Source organism: Trichoderma breve, chromosome 3 (assembly GCF_028502605.1).
Source record: "Trichoderma breve strain T069 chromosome 3, whole genome shotgun sequence".
NCBI lineage: Eukaryota > Fungi > Ascomycota > Sordariomycetes > Hypocreales > Hypocreaceae > Trichoderma > Trichoderma breve.
The window spans coordinates 4041101-4057405 of record NC_079234.1 but is presented as its reverse complement, the minus strand read 5'-3'; the positions used below and the strand labels follow the sequence as shown (position 1 = coordinate 4057405).

The 16305-nt window shown below is 49.8% G+C and overlaps 5 protein-coding genes across 5 annotated transcripts; 2 read left to right on the top strand and 3 right to left on the bottom strand.

Annotated features, from left to right (window-relative positions):
- Positions 1-84: 84 nt before the first annotated feature.
- T069G_05641 (uncharacterized protein) lies at positions 85-1310 on the bottom strand (the record flags this gene model as incomplete). The annotated part of the gene is made up of 2 exons (XM_056172851.1): positions 85-775; positions 856-1310. 2 exons carry the CDS (start codon positions 1308-1310, stop codon positions 85-87), a joined length of 1146 nt encoding a protein of 381 aa, XP_056029709.1.
- Positions 1311-3918: 2608 nt separating this feature from the next.
- T069G_05640 (uncharacterized protein) lies at positions 3919-4320 on the bottom strand (the record flags this gene model as incomplete). The annotated part of the gene is made up of 1 exon (XM_056172850.1): positions 3919-4320. One exon carries the CDS (start codon positions 4318-4320, stop codon positions 3919-3921), a length of 402 nt encoding a protein of 133 aa, XP_056029708.1.
- Positions 4321-6193: 1873 nt separating this feature from the next.
- On the bottom strand, positions 6194-7231 carry T069G_05639 (metallo-beta-lactamase superfamily domain-containing protein; the record flags this gene model as incomplete). The annotated part of the gene is made up of 2 exons (XM_056172849.1): positions 6194-6610; positions 6680-7231. The coding sequence occupies 2 exons, from the start codon at positions 7229-7231 to the stop codon at positions 6194-6196; spliced, it is 969 nt and encodes a 322-aa protein (XP_056029707.1).
- Positions 7232-12215: 4984 nt separating this feature from the next.
- On the top strand, positions 12216-13406 carry T069G_05638 (RTA1 like protein domain-containing protein; the record flags this gene model as incomplete). The annotated part of the gene is made up of 3 exons (XM_056172848.1): positions 12216-12434; positions 12496-13056; positions 13116-13406. 3 exons carry the CDS (start codon positions 12216-12218, stop codon positions 13404-13406), a joined length of 1071 nt encoding a protein of 356 aa, XP_056029706.1.
- A 1027-nt stretch (positions 13407-14433) lies between these two features.
- T069G_05637 (major facilitator superfamily domain-containing protein) lies at positions 14434-16057 on the top strand (the record flags this gene model as incomplete). Its single annotated transcript, XM_056172847.1, has 3 exons — positions 14434-14736; positions 14812-15325; positions 15387-16057. 3 exons carry the CDS (start codon positions 14434-14436, stop codon positions 16055-16057), a joined length of 1488 nt encoding a protein of 495 aa, XP_056029705.1.
- Positions 16058-16305: the final 248 nt, after the last annotated feature.

The following is a 16305-nucleotide window of genomic DNA, read 5'->3' as shown; positions in this document are numbered from 1 at the left end:
GTGTAAAACAGACTTCAAGATTCACTGTATCTTCTCCCTGGTCATGGTTGGCTGATACAAGCCAAAACACGTCTTCCAGGATAGTCATTTGAGCTTCTTCCGTCGAATGCGGTGCTTGAGCGGGTTCTTGAAGCTCATAATCTTCTTCTTCGTGCGCAACGGTTCGGCAGGCGTTGTGCTTGTAGGGGCAGGTTCGACAGCCGGCGGTTCGAGGTCCACAGCCGTGGTATTAGGAGTTGTGTTCATGCCGGCGGTGCCTGGCGGAAGGGCGACGACGGGCTTGGAGAGGATGACACGCAGCATCTTGCTGGTGCCCTGCTGGCCGGGATCGAGCTGCATGAGCTCGACCAGGTCATGACTGACTCGCTGGGCAAAGTCAAACGTGTAAAATTCATTGTCACGGAGCTCGAGGGTCAAGACTGGGAGTGGAATCATGGACAGGACAGGAATGTCGGCAAGGTTGTAGCCAGAAAATATGGACCACAGTCGCGGCTGAGGAACGGCCTCGGTCTCAGCAGCCGTCTGCTGGGCGGAGGCTGCCGACGTTGATCCCTCGGATATGGACGAGGCTGAAGATGTGCGGTCCGCGGGTAGCCGCGGCGCATTCTGGGCGATGGGGGCGTAATTTGGAATCGCGCGTCGGGCCATGGACCGTGCGCCAAAGGTGTCTCGCAGGCGGCGCATGCGTAGCGCAATGTCGCTGTTGGAAGAGAGCAGCCGGGTCATTCGTCGCTCGAGGCCAAGCCTGCTGTTCTGGGCATCCTGCTCGCCGGGACTGGGCAATTGGAATTCCCCGTGTTAGCTTGGGTTCAAGACAAGCACTCGCCCCGGGGTGGTTATTGAGAGGTTGCTTACCACTTTAGGATAGTCATCATCATGTTCATAGTCAGATTGTGCCACCGTATCCTTGTGGACAGGCTGGTTAGTCTCTGAGAGTGTTCATTGCACGCGACAATGCGTGCGGCTAGCCCTTGGCACAGCTCGATGGGCTCGATGGCCTCTTGCAAGTCGGTAATTGCGAGGACGGTGTCCGTCAGAGTCGCGATGAGGTCGTCGGTGCTGATCCATGTCGCCCGATCGGGATATGGCAGCTGGCCGGCCTCGAGCAGCGAAAAATTCTTGTATAGGATGTGGACCGAGGAGCGACACTGCTTGACCTCTTGAAGCGCCTTGTTGAGAATCGCCGTGTCTCGGCCGGGACTGGTGTTCATCTCATAGAGCGAGTCGATGGTCTTGCCACTAATGGCCAGCAGGCCAATAATGGCCGTGGTGACGCAGAGCTGCTCGAGGATCGGGACGGAGGTGGCCATGGTTGATGCCCAGACGTCGATGTCTCGGTCCAATTCGTGACGCTGCAGGGAGAGAGAGAGGATCTGGAGAATGCTCGACGGCGCAGAGGGCAGTCGTCAGTCTGTGGCGCGGGTGGCTCGAGATGATGGCGTCAATCTCGATATGCGACAAGTTCCAAGCTGCCAAGCCGCGGAGTGCAGGGTCCAGTCCTTTCGCTTGGCTTGGCTAGGAGATTTAGATTTCGGTTCGCGATGAGGATGCGATTCGAAAGAATGGGGCGCTGTCCTCAACACGATGGCAGCCTCAAGCCATGATCATGCCCCGGTGCGAACGACTCTTATTGTTGTCTTGAGGAGGAGGAGAGGGAGCAGTGAGGTATGCGCAGTTGTTGAATTTTTGGTTGAATTTTTCTGCTGCTGATCGGTTTCGGATTCGGATTTGGAGGGCAGAAGCTTCGAATCGCGAGTCGTGGCAAAAAAGCGACGGTTACGAGGGCAGCAGCAGCGGCGGCCGGAGGGCAGAAATAGAGAGCGCTTGACTTGAGTCAGAACGGACGAAATGCTTGCTGGTTCGATGGTCAGGGAGGACTGAGAGAGAGATGAGGGAAGAGAATGATGGACGATGGAGGAGAGAAAGAAGAAGAGAGAGAGACAACCGACTCCGGCCGGAACACAGACGCAGACACACGCGGCGAGACAGCGAGAGACAGTTTCTGAACCATTTGGGCCATCTCGGATGCCCTTGTTCCCCGCCTTGCAAAACCTCCTGTCGAGTGTTGGTTCACGGAAAATCGGCATCCAAGCATCTGGCATCTGCGTGAGCGACGGTCGCCTTGCGGGCCCTTCCGGCCGTATCATCCGAGTAGGCCCAGCGAAGCGCCAATGGCAGCGCAGTGGCCGAACGGGGGGCTGCGGCTTTGCTTTTTGGGGGGGTGTCAAGGTGTGTGCCGCCATCAAATCGTCGAATTTCCAGGCGCTTCAACCCCCATAGCTATGAGGCATGGTGCCCCCCCAAAGAGCCCCCCAAAAAGGCGCTCGGCGAGAATGTTGCCGATGAAGCGCGTCCACGTCCCATGCACCGGGATGGGATGCATTTTTTTTTCGATGTGACGGCACCGTGCGAGACATGCACTGTCTGCTATTTGGTTTGATTTGATCAACAACCTGTATCATGGATGGATTTGATGGATTCTTTCACCCACGACAGAACCGGCGAGCTGCATCATTAGCCTGCCCATCGTATTGTATTTGCCGTTATTCCGACTCGTTGGATTGATGATATCGATGGACGCATCATCTCGCTACTCTGAATCTCTGCCAGTATTAACATTCCCCATCCCCGGCACTTTATATCTCAATAATTCACCGAGGCCGGCACTGCTGCGAAGACGCTTCCATTCACCAATACTGGTGCTTGAACATCACCGCCTGGGCATCAATCACATCAAGTGTCTTGTACGGAGTATTACTGATGCAATCCATCGCAACACGAGGCGTGCGCACTCGCACTGTATTCTTTGAAACGCCCAGCACCTGCAACAATCCAGCTTCTAGGGGTTTGGTCCCGGCTGGTAGGTGCCGAGCGAGCTCCGCTGTGGGCGCCCAGGATGCCGCTAGCGGGCCACAGCAGCACACGCAACTGGCTCAGTCTGCAGCGCTCACAGCGATTCAATTGGGCTTTGGCTGATGGATGGAGGCTTATGTGCTTTTTGGTCCTTGGTGTAAGAAATTGATCCAATGCGTCAACGTCAGCCGCCAACGAAAAAAACTCAGTTCTTGCGCATGGGGGGGCCTAAACGAGCTTGAAGCGCCTTCTAGCCTCTCTCTGCATTTGCTCTAGCGCCAGTGCTGGGAATATCGGCGACGCGCTTGCTAAATCCCGCCGCAGAAAATAGTTGATACAGTCATCATGGGGTTGGTCAAGTAACCCGTGCTAACACCTAGGATACGTTGGAAGCTCTTGGTACAGGTACTACCTAATTCCAGCAGAGCCTCCAAGCTTCAAAGCTACAGGTAATATATCTGCCGTCTTCTCCTCTATTTTACATCTGCAGTAGAAATACTAGTATAAAAAACATGTATCAAGGTAATGTTGCTGTATCTAATAGACGTCGATGCGAGGATACAGCGAGTGCTACTCTATTGATTCTATACGAGTAAAAGGAGACTTGCAACTCAACGTCACCAGCTCTCCAGTAGCTCCCCCAAACTCCGCAGGTAGACACTACATGCAGCCACTAGAAACAGACACCGCAATTGCACCATCCCGCCTAACACGCCCCAGGTACTCCTACCTCGACCTCCATGGAAGCTGTACCCAAGTAACTGCCGGTGCAATCCAATGTCCGTCCGCTGGCCTCCCAACACCACAGACTTGCTCCATCCATCCAATATCAGAAACATCACAACAATGCCCAAGACAACCAGCCCTCCTCGTCCCTGCATATACCGGCACAAAACTCCCCCAAGCCTTCCCATTTCTATTCTAGCCTGCCTACCGTCTCCGTCATCCCATCACAAATCACAAACCACAGTCCATCCCATTGTCCGTCCCGTTATCAGCACAAACGTTTGAACCACCACGGCTCGCCATCGCTTCGTTCACTCGGCCGAATCGCAGCCGCAAATCTCATCCGAATGCATGATTCATCGCGTTCAAGGGATCATGCGCGTACTCCGAGATGTACTGCTCCCTCTTTACCAACAGCCGCATGAAGTGCTCGTTGAATAGCACCAGCAGCTCCCGTTCCATCTCGTCCATTCCCATCGCCATGTTTTGTTCCTCCAAGCGCTCCATCATGTGATACATCAGCCTCTGGAAATCCGAATCTATCACACCGCGGGACGGCAGGCCGTGCCGTGCGTGGTCCACACCGAATATCCACCAGCGGCGCGCCTCGCAGCGGACGCACATGGACGGCAGCTCCTTGCCTGGGCGTTCTGATTTTGTCGGGGGGAGTTCCCCAAAGTCGTTGTTATCTTTGGGAATGGCGACCCAGCGCGCTTGAGCTTCGCACTCCTGACACTCCATACTTTCTCGACACGCGGGACATGTACGCTGTTGACGGAACCACTCCGTCAAACATTGGCGGCAAAAGATGTGTCCGCAACCTATCACCACGCCTTCCTTCTGTTGGAGCAGCTTCTTGCTTGGCTCGACGCCTCGCACAGGCAGCTCGTCACGACAGATGGGACATCTTACTTTAATCCGAGCAAGGCCAGCTTTATGTCCTCCATTATTGATGTACTCACGTACGGTTGGCCAGTACCAGGTTCCATTATCCTCAGCCATGGCCGGAGATAGCCCCTGCGATGTCGTTATCGTTGGCGATGTCGTTTGGCTTGTTATGCTGCTCCTTGAACTAAGGGTTGGCGATATTGAGGCATTACTGCTGCTGCTGCTGCTGCTTACAATGAAATCTCTTGCTGATAGGCGTGGCGAAGCGCTCTGTTGAGAGACAGTCCTTGTTCGACGAACCACAGAAGCCGCGGGTATTCTTACTCTGCGTGGCCTTCTTAGCTCTAGTTGATCGGACGGCATATTGCTGTGCTGCATTTCTCTGATAATCTACCTCTTCATCGCTGACGCCAAATCATCAGACCATCCTCCTATATATGTACGTATTCGCTGTCTTTGATGAAACATGATTCAAAGAGAAACTCCTCTCTTTACTCTGCTTAGTTCTGCTCTGCTCTGCTTGCTCTGCTTTGCTTTATGTGGTTTTATTGAAAGGGAGCGTCGATGTTGCAGAATGATGGAAAAAAGACCACGGCCTTTGTCTATTGCTTTGGCACTCCCAACAAGCAGCATTGAGCTTTCTCTCATTTATTCACTAAGTCTCCCCTCCGCTTTGAGTACTCCGAAGAGCTAACAAATTTCTTTGATCAACAGAAATCCGTCGCCGACTTCTCAAAGGGGCGTCAGCCTTACGAATTTAAAGTTTTGTCCCAGGCCAAGAGATCACATGTGGCTAGCAGCCCGTCCCTGCAGTTTGCCAAGAACGCACCGATCCTAGTCGGCGCCAAGTCTTTGTTATACAGATGGGCCAATGATGCTCCTCAGCCGCAGGTGATCCCAGAGAGCCAAGTCTCCGGCTTTGGTGCTTGCCAGTAGCCTGTAAGAAATGACATTTCGCTCGGTGCGGTGGAGCAAGATCCTGTCGGCAGCCTCGGGGGTGTACATATCGCCAGATACGAGATGCTGTGATGCGCTAAAAGAAGATGAATTCATGCAGGTACAGCTCTACAGAGCTTTGTGCTCGTGGCTAGAATCTAGGGTACCGTATTGGCTGAACTGTTGGACAGTACAAATTACTCAATGGATAGTCACTCTGAACAATCCCTGAACAATAATTGCAGTATTGGTCGTTTCTGCAATTGATCTATGGGCAACAGCAGTCTCAATAGTGATGCCGTCATCGGCTTTTGCCAAGCCTTGGAATACGAAGAATACTCGCATCCGAATATGCTGATTAGGCGCACGTATTTGCCGTCCAAGCGATGTCACGACAAGAACGCTTGAGAAGCCCATATTGGCTCATTGGAGCATTTGACAAAGAACGGCGGAGGGGCATGCTGCTTCTCTCGTAAAAGCTATTACATGACCTCGATATAACGTTGACTTCTCCGCAAATGATTCGTATGCAATGAAAACTATTGGTCTTGCTATTCACATTCACTCTAGCTTTCTCGGCTGCCTGTTTGTCTTCTCTTCTCGTAATTAAAGGTACATATAATGTCTACTGTGGCCCAAGCCTTTGATACCGTACTCTCTCACACACCCACAGCTAAGGCAGTCTCCTGACTACATAGCGTCTCAACAGTCTACTTGTGCAATTAAATAGAACTCATTACAAAGACATAAAGTTACCACATCATCTCTTTGATGCTCATAAAAAATCGTCTTATACCTTTCCAGGCCAGCACGCATGTGCATTCTCTTTCCTCCATACAGGATCATGGGCAAGGATAAGTTGCACCTCGTTCCCTTCAGCACCATGATTCTTCAAGAAAGTTTTTAGTCTTTCTAAAGATCTGCGTGCCTCTTCAGTATCAGTGTGGATGCTTCTCAGCCCACCATGACCGTCGTCGTACAGTCCAATCTCCTTTTCGCCTGTCACCAACCGTCTGTCGTGGCAGCAGTCTGCAGCGAGATAGGCCCATCTTCGCTCTCCAAGCCGAGCAAGCAGATTCACATGGCCGTAAATGTGGCCTGGTGTATCAACCACGTAGAGACTGCCGTCACCGAAGAAATCGAGGGTGTTGGGCAGATCGCCAAACGGCTTCCAAGCCCACGAAGCAGCGGCTGCAGGAGGCTTAGCCTGGGTGTTTGACGGGAGTGGCGTATGTTTTGGCGCATAGGGCTCGTTTCCGTACACTCCCGTGCGTACGACGGGAGGGAACTCGACGGTGCGGAGAGCGGGAAGCTCGTCCTTGTTGAAGAAAATCGATGGATATGCCGGTCCAGCGCCGTTCTTGAAGAGATCCAGCGTTCCAGATCCCACAGCAAACGTTGCCGTGGGGAAGTCCGAGGGCGTGCCGGTGTGGTCCCAGTGGGCGTGGCTGATGATGATGTTGTCAATGTCCTTGGTTGGATCGAGGAGCATGCCGTTGCTTGCGCCGCCGGGAGCATCAGCAACTCCGTTGCGCAGGCTCTTGGCACAATCGGTATCGGTGATGAGCGGCCTCCAGAGGTCGAGCTCATTTTGCTGGGCGGGCGAGTAGTTCAAGTCGCGCTTGACGCCCAGGTCGAAGACGAGGTTGGTGACGCTACCGTCTGGAGACGCGTGGCGGATGAGGAATGAGAGAGATGGGACGAGATTCTTCTTTACTGGATCTGCGTTGTTGACAAACATGTGTTCTGGGAGGGAGAGGTGGCCGGCGTCCAGGGCTGAGAGGGTGACGAAGCCGGGAGGAGGAGGGCTGGATGATGCCGTCGCCATGATTGGTGAATGTACGAAAGTAAGCTTATATTTAGTGCCAATTGAATGATTGCAAGATTACAAGATATTATATATGAGCTGAAAAATAGTCGGGCAGCTCAATCCATATTATATCGACCGACCTTCGGAAGGCTTCGGTTCGACGGCTCGTCTTTTACCCTTCTTCCCCTCACGCTCCCCCGCTTTGGTGCCTCACGACATGCGTCTTGGCTCGAGAGTATGATGCCATCTTTAAATGAACAGCCCAATGCCTGCATGGCGCGCTTGACGGGATCAGGAAACATTAGACGATAAGGGATTTTTGGCTTGCATGAAATTTGTATGTTTGTAGGGATGAGTAATCGCTAAATGTGGTGTTGCTGCTGCTGCGCCTTACGAGTGACTTGACGTTTGCAGACGACTACCAAGATAAGTAACTAAGTAACACCGGTTGATGGATATTTGGATGCTGCTTTTTTTTTTTTTTTGTCAGTTTTTATGGAATTGGATGTTGTTTATTTGCATGTGATTTATTCCGACTTAATGCTGTTGTTGGTAAAGACGTGCAGAGCACATGGAACCGTGTCGTCGTGCACGTACATACATGTCTCCGACTCTCTGCTGCTGATGGCCAAGAGACTACACAGATTATCTGTTGTGACACTCGAATCACGCAATAGCATTCATGAGTTCAGCAATCAACACCAATTGTGAGGGCAGTGCTATTTCTTGATCAGATATGAATACAGTTTTTGGTCGATGCTCGCCAATCCCAATGGAAAAAGCCCTTACTTAGTAACATCGCCATTCCCCCAGATTAGAACATGCGTCAAAACCTACCGAGCGACTGATGTCAGGGGAATTGCTAGCTACAGCCATAAAATATTCCACTATTGGGGAGAAAAAGCTGAAAGAAGTCTTAGATGAGGACCTCAGGGCAATGGAAGTGCACGCCAGATGCCGGTTGTACACGATGCTGGGCATATAAAAAGAGAACAGTAAACCATGCATGCATGCATGATTATGACCACCACCACAGGATACTCCAAGTTTCTCTCTTTTTTGTCTCTTTTTCTTCTTTCAACTTCTCTTGTTCTCTCTTTTCCTTTTTGTCATTTGTTCTTGATCTACTCTCGCTTTCTCTTCACTACAAAAAAAAAGCATCACCAACATCACCAGATATCATACTACAAAACTGCAAAAATATTCCCGGCGCCCCCCAAGTACCCGGCTCCCACCGCGTAAGCAGCGGGAATACCCCGACAAAGGTGTCCGATCTCCTATCGTGGCTGCGTTCAAGCATCGCTGGAGGCGGCAGCTCTTGCAGAACTATGCAACAGCCGGGGTTCGTACGAGGTGCCAGTGGACAAGAGCCAAGTTACGAGCCCCGAGACCGTTGAGAGAAACTACGCTGCTGTGGGCAATTTAAACGGGAAGGGAGTTCCGGGGGGTGATAAGGCTATGCCGTGAATGGCATAGCGGGGGTATTATTTTTCCGGGAGGTACGTGTGCAGATGTACCTTTGCTCTGGGCGGCGGATGTATTTTTATGCGAAGCGGATGGAAATGGAATAGGATGGAATGAAATGGGAAAGAGGGGTAAGATGGATGAGGAGAGAAAAATGAATGAGAATACACAGAAGATGAGCGACAAGACGAGAATGAATGAAGAGATGAAAGAAGGATGAAAGAGAGGAAGAAAGAAGAAGAAGGAGGGAGGGAGGGGAGGAGAATTGAAATGGGCGGCGACGGTGGCACCCTTGTTAGGCTGTTAGGGCAACACAAGCCCCTGTGGAGCAAACTTGGCAAAACCTTGCAGGGGCTGGAATGCGACATTGCGACGGTTACAATAGAGATCCCTGTATGTTGGCACACAATACTAGAGGATTTACAGTTTAGTCACGGTGCGTCTTGTATTTGGATCCAGATGACTGAAGGATACTTGCACGCTGAAGGCTGGTGGTGTGTTTGGTGAACCGCCGTGGAAATGGACTTACACGAAATACTCTGCTACAAATAACGGGCAACAGCCTTAGTACTATTCACTGCAATGACACGCTGGAACTTGCAGTCTGATGGATTAGTACTTGCATCGCGATCAAATGCCCTGCGATAACTGTGTGTTTCTGGTGGAGTATACGCCTCAAGGCAGAAGCATGTAAGCGATTCCTCAGGCCGCACCCCTCCAAGTCTCGGGTGAGGTTAAAAATGCTGTGAAAATCGAGAAATTCCAAATCATCCTCTATTACTGCCTCGATAACGTCGCTTTGATGACTGCATGTACTAAGATACTGCAAGATGGCCTCTGCTACTTGCATGCAGTAGATATTGCAAATCGCGAGCAGCACTCAAACCAAGAGCCCGACATTATAGGTAAGTAGTAGGTACATACACAGATTCACATCCTTTACACACTCTTGGGTCGCGGCCTGTTATCCGTCCAACTTTCGAGATATTTGAGCCTACAGATAGTCTGCGTTGTGATCAAATGCCCGTTAATTGCCATGCCTGTTGTGAGATTTTCGCCTCGAGAGTGGGAGAGGGGAGGAGTGTAAGCGATTCTACAGGGGTTGCCTCTTCCAGTCTCGGGAGAGGTTAAAAATGCTGTGAAATATTAGCAGCCCTATATTGCATAGTGATTGGGTTAGTAGTCTTCCATGTGTGCCAGGATACTAGCCCGGCATAAATCATTTACTGCATTGCGGTTGCAGTACCCCCAAGTCTCGGGTGAGATTAAAAATGCTGTAAAGGACCTAAAGGGTCGACCGGACGCGGGCTACCATCTTTTTCTAGACTACTAGGGCTAGTTTCAGAGCAAGACGGGGTGTCCCTCCTCTTGTTTCTAAGCCATTGAGAAAGCCTCTGCAAGAAGTTGTCTATGCCAAAGAGAATATTGACAGCTATTCTCTCCACAACAGGAAAGCAATGGAGCATCGCCACTTCAAGTGGATGCGAGGAAGGGTAGTGCGTTAAGTAATAATGGATTTGTATGAATGATTTTTGGCGAACATGGGACTCTAGCTACCTGTACCTTGGTACATGTACATGCAGTCTACGTCACACGCAAACACGGCACATGTCAAGTACACGACCTTTGCTGCTTCAATTATTCGTCCATTTGATGACTGAGCACCGCAACATGCTCTGTGCTGCTTATAAGTAACGAATAATGCACCATATCGAAAGAATTTTGAGTCTTTTGGGGCTCGTCTCTTGAGCTGCGTGCCAGCACCCTCATTGCGAGACAATGTGAATATAAGGTACATATCTTTCATACACTCCTGGCTTATTTTCTTTACTCATCAAATGTACATATCATCCTAATACATTGTTCCTTAATTGGTAATCCTACTATGTATCTCAAACGCCTCTCTTTATCCCATCATGCGTCAAGAGTCTATTAGGATCAGGCAACGAACATGACAACTGAGAATACACCAGGATACAAACTGCTCGTCGGCATTGCTTTTCATTCTAGAGAGACGAAGAAGAAGAATAGACACCCAATCACAATTCCCACCCATGACTATACGTCTTATCTTACGCACTGCCGTGCTTCACGATCTTCAAAACACGGCATATACGGATGTAAGATACTTTTATTCTATTTCCCAATTAATTTTACGATGATTGAAGAGAAATTCATAACCGTAAGGCTAGATGAGAACATAAATGGAGGTTGCGGTATACATAGCCTAAAGTAAATGCTAAGACATCAGAACTCGACGCTTTTGCATGTACTAGAATTTGATGAGAAAATTGCAGTGAAGCGGGTACCTCCTCTATTTCGAAGAATAACACGAGGATCCTCGAAGGACATCACATGCCTCATAATTCAGGATATCGGAAATTGCATAGGGCATTGCTGGGCTCCTTCATACACGACCCAACAGCCGAATGTTTGATGTTAAACTTCAAAGACGTATCAACGCTTGGACTAACAGCAACAGCTGTCTGCGCTTCAAACACTAAAGCTTGATACAGCTTGATGCCGCTTTAAAATCTCACAGAATCCCTCGAAATCTGCCTATGCCCTGTATTGCAGTGGCCAGTCTCATACAAATACGCGCAATGATGCAAGCCCATACTGAATTTTCCACCAAATCCTGCGCCCAAGCCACAATTGATGCGGCCAATACGTGTACACGCGATACTGTACCCGAGGCGGGCCAACGACTTAGTAGCTAACGTTGAATGAAGAGACTGTTGGTCGGGAATTTGAGAGCTGAGCACCCCTTTTAGGCAAGTCAATGTACTCGTACGCTCGCTACCAAGAGGACCCTTAATATCTAAGCTGTTTTCGATCTAGAATGGACTGCACTGCCAGCGATTCGCAAGCGTTGCGGCCCACTGGGGCGTTTTGCATGATATTGCACGTCTTCCGTATAAACGATACGAGATGCATAGACTTTCGGCTTATAATTTCTTGAATAAAATATTCCGAGCTCGTTTTTTGCCCATCAATGAGATTGCTGTATCGACAGAATCAAGAGCGTCAAGCTTCTGACCACGATGGCGGATGCATTAGCCCCAGCATAAAAGATCCTGTCAGCCACACTTGGCCTAGGCCGGCTTCGCGTGTCTCTGATTCTGCGAAGGATCAATGATCCCATTTGCGAGGCTGAGTTGGCGTTTTGCCGCGTGTTCCTAGTTTATTCTCACCAATGGCGGAGCTGGGGCGGCCCGCACGAGCTGTTAGTTCGGTTTGGCCCTGAGGACAAGCGTAGGCGGACTATCACGGTTGTGCGTTGGTTGAATGACTAAGAATAGAAAGGTATAGGATTTATTGTTAATGATTATGCTTTTTAAGGATTCATGGCCATGATTTCCTGTGGCCAAAGAGTCAGTCGGGATTGTTGTGAGGCATTCTCAAGACGAGGATATATATCAAGTACATGAAGCCTATTCCAACCTTTCACTAGAAACAAGACAAATAGTTTTTTCTCCTACTCTAAAGTTCTTTGCAGCTTGTCACACCGCATATACCTCTTATCTCGCAAAGTCTAATGGCAACTCCAACGACTCATTTGGCTGCTACAAGCGCGACAAGCACCGCTGAGCCGACTTGTACAACTGCTGTTCCTGGCAAATATGGCGAAGTGCCCATCATCGCCTGTAACTCCAATTACAATGCCATCCCAGCGTTCATCCCGGCCGTGGTAGTGACCATACTCTTCGGTGTGCTCACCTTGATTCACATCATCGAGGCGTTTATTTTCAAAAAGGTCAGTAATGCCGTATTCCTCACTCTGCAGTCCCCGGGACATGATCTCATGTACATCATAGGGCTATGCCTGGGTCCTGATCATGGCTGCTGCTTGGGAGACGATAGCCTTCGCCTTCCATACCGTCGGAGCACACAACCAACAAAACGTTACATTTGCCACAATTTGGCAAATCCTCTTTCTGCTATCTCCCCTTTGGATCAATGCCTTTGTCTACATGACCTTTGCCCGCATGGTTCATGTGTACATTCCTGACAGAAAAGTCTGGATTGTCAAGGCCTCCCAGGTATCAAAACTCTTTGTCTTAGCAGATATCCTGTCTTTCATTGTGCAGGCCTCTGGTGGTATCCTCGTCTCCCCTGGCGTATCTGCCTCGACGCAGGAAATAGGAATGCACATTTATGAGGGTGGTATCGGGCTGCAAGAGGTTTTTATCCTCTGCTTTATAGGTCTCATGATTGCTTTCCACCGCCGCATCAATAAACTCAACAAGGAGCGGCCTCTGCAGCCGGAGGAAGTCAACCTGAACTCGGCCAATGGAGACGATCGTCGCGAAATCGAGAGGCCAAGGGGTGCCCTGGTACTGTTATACGCACTTTACGCTGTACTGGCGTTTATTACTGTGCGTGTCTTGCCCGTCCAACTCAGTCAGGTCCCCACTAACGAAACATCCCCTTGTAGATGCGCATTATTTTCCGACTCGTCGAGTTCCTCGGCGGCCGCGATCCCGACACCAACCCCATCCCTTATCACGAGTACTACTTTTACTCCCTCGACGCCTTCCCGATGCTGGCAGCCCTGCTCATACTGGCGATAGTCCATCCCGGACGGTTCATCACAGGACCCAACAGTAGCCTTCGAGATGCCAAGAAAGAGGAGAAGAAGGTAAAGAAAGCAGAAAAGAAAGCCATGAAGGAGCAGAAAAAGGCGGACAAGGAGGCCAAAAGGTTGGGAGCTTATGGACAAGTATGAGAAGAGGCTTGTCCGTGATTGCAGATTGAAATTTTCGTCATGTTCTAATGAAAAGGATGTTATAGGTATTTGCCAGCGTTCCAGAGGCTATTCCATTTGTCATTGATTTTGGTGTTCTTTGCTGTTTTATTGCGAATTAAAGGGATGTTTATCACGAGGGCCATCGGATAGGGAGAGACGACGAAAGGTTTTCTCCATAATGGATAAACAAGAGAACTGTTTATACCATATATATTTAATACCTGCATAGATTAATCAAGAGTAATTTTAACTGAAAGTGTGTTTCTCCTAGCAAACGAGATTTATCCGTCTACGGCTCTTGCGTGCCGAAAAGGGAAGATGCTGGCGGAGTGGGGCCGAAGCCGGTCCGCCCTTGCCCACCTTCATCCGCTTTAGTCCGGAGCAGACACTCAAAGTCTTCAAGGATTTTTGTCCGTGGCCTCGGCATTAGGCAGTGCTTTCAGGGCATCACTGAAGAGCCCGTGCATTCTTTCATGTGAGCCTTGTCGCTAATGCCCGTAGATAGGGCTTAGATATTGGAGATGTAACTTTTATATATGCCCTCTAGTTGTGCATTTGAGCACTTCACCTTGCTCCTTCATGGCCAAGATTTGCCGTCCCAAGCTTTCAAAGTCTTGTTTCATTTTATGTTCGATTCGTCGCTGAGGCGAGACATGTCACAAGCTGGCCTAGCTGTACTCTGTAAAGAAAGAGATGCATCTCGGCAAAGGTGCCGAAACTTGTCTAAATAAGAAAGGAATTTCCCCAAATAGTCAATGATCGGGCTTCCATTAGCCGTGAAAGCCATGATACCCGCTATAGCCTTGATTACCGACGCTTGCTTCTCCGCGGCGCTAAGCTCAGCCATTTCTAAGCACAAGCTTACATGTACATACCTCCTCATCGTTACCCCATACTAAGGTAAAGGTCTATATAGAATGAAATTCTCCGAAAAGTGGTTTCCATTTGCCAAGACTTCTATAATGGTTTGCTATAGGTGAAATATCCCATCACTGGAGTCATCACGATGGCGGCCCAAGACGAAATCGAGAGTGCCACTCCCTCCATGAGTCCGGCAACCAGCGACGCGGACACGATTACACCGAGTCCCCCTAGCCCTGGCCCGTTGGCTTTCAAAGACGCAAATGATCCGGATAATCCCAAGAATTGGTCGTTGTTGAGAAGGCTGTTTATCACTTTCATATGGATAGCGGGAAACTTGGTGGCCTCGGTGTCTTCCAGCATCTTCAGCAGCGGTGCTCAAGCAATCAGCGAGGAGTTTGGTGTGGGACCAGAAGTTGTGACTCTCGGAGTCAGCTTGTTTGTTGTTGTAAGTCGTGTCAAGTGTATTGTATCTCGTCTACAAGGCTGCGTTTGGGCTGACATGTGCTCTCTTTCGTCATAGGGCTATTCTGTTGGACCGCCTTTCTGGAGCCCCATATCTGAACAATTTGGAAGAAGGTACCCGATGCTCGCGGGCATGGCCCTCTTCACAATATTTTGCATCCCGGTTGCCGTTGGAAAGAACCTGCAAACGATCCTCATCGGGCGATTCCTGTGTGGAATGACTGGTGTATCGCCCATTGCCCTCTTTGGTGGTGGCCTGGTCGATATCTGGCACCCGGAGCAGCGCGCAATTGCCATGGCTACTGTCATTGGCATAGTTCTTGGAGGCCCCTTGCTGGCTCCGGTCATGGGAAACTTCATCACTGCTAGTCATCTGGGCTGGCGGTGGACTGGCTGGCTGAGCTGTATCATGGGAGGATCATGTACCGTTCTCGTTTTCTTTGGGCTGCCAGAAACATATGCGCCTATCATTCTGCAGAAGAGACAAAAGCTTGACCCTGCGTTTCAGAACGCGCCAAAAGAAACTGGGAGATGGCGTAAATTTGTCCGGGTCTATCTGGTCCGCCCCTTTGGTAAGCTTTGCTCTGTGTTTGTATTCTAGCCCCTGCATCTTATTGACATGTGTCTCTCCAGTGCTACTGGGAACCGAACCCATCCTGGTTCTCATGACTCTCTACCAGGCATTCGTCTACGGAATCCTGTATATTGTCTTTTCATCATATCCTATCATCTTCCGCGAACAACGTCACTGGAAGCTCGGCCTATCCTCACTCCCATTCTTAGGAATGATGGTTGGGGTTTTTATCGGATCAGCCATGATTGTAACACGGACCGTCATTGCTCAACAAGCCAGCCGGAAGAAGATGGCCGAAGATTCTTCCGGAATTCCTCTCTCACCAGCACCCGAACGACGGCTACCCCTGATGATGGCAGGCAGCGTTTTGCTCCCCATCGGACTGTTCATTTTTGGGTGGACTTCTGCTCCTGATATTCCCGTTGTTGGAATGATCATTGGTAGTCTATTTGTTGGTTCCGGATTACTTTGCATATTTGTTACGGCAATGACGTATATCCTCGACGTCTACTCACATGTCGCAAACAGTGCACTAGGAGCAAACACAATCGTGCGGTCATTCTTCGCTGCTGGGTTCCCTTTATTTGCCAGCTACATGTTTCACGGACTTGGCGTGGCGTGGGCGTCAAGCGTTCTTGGCTTCGTGAGCGTTGCAATGATTCCAATTCCAATCATCTTTTACAAGTATGGGCCACGCATCAGGGCCCTTTCCAAAAACTTGATGGTGTAATGTAATTTCAGAGTCAGTGAGGTAATAAGAGGATATTTGCTCACACCGGAAATTGTATCAATATTCCTTCAAGTGTCCGTTTGTAAACTGTGGAGGAAACTGCTCCTGCATATTGAATTGGGCTGAGGGGCTAACAGATGTAGGAAGAAGCCGTTGAGATCATAGGTAGGTGGTATGTATAGGCGCAAATGTTTACCACAATGGTGATAGTTACCAGTTGTTTTGAAAGTGAATCACTAAATATACAG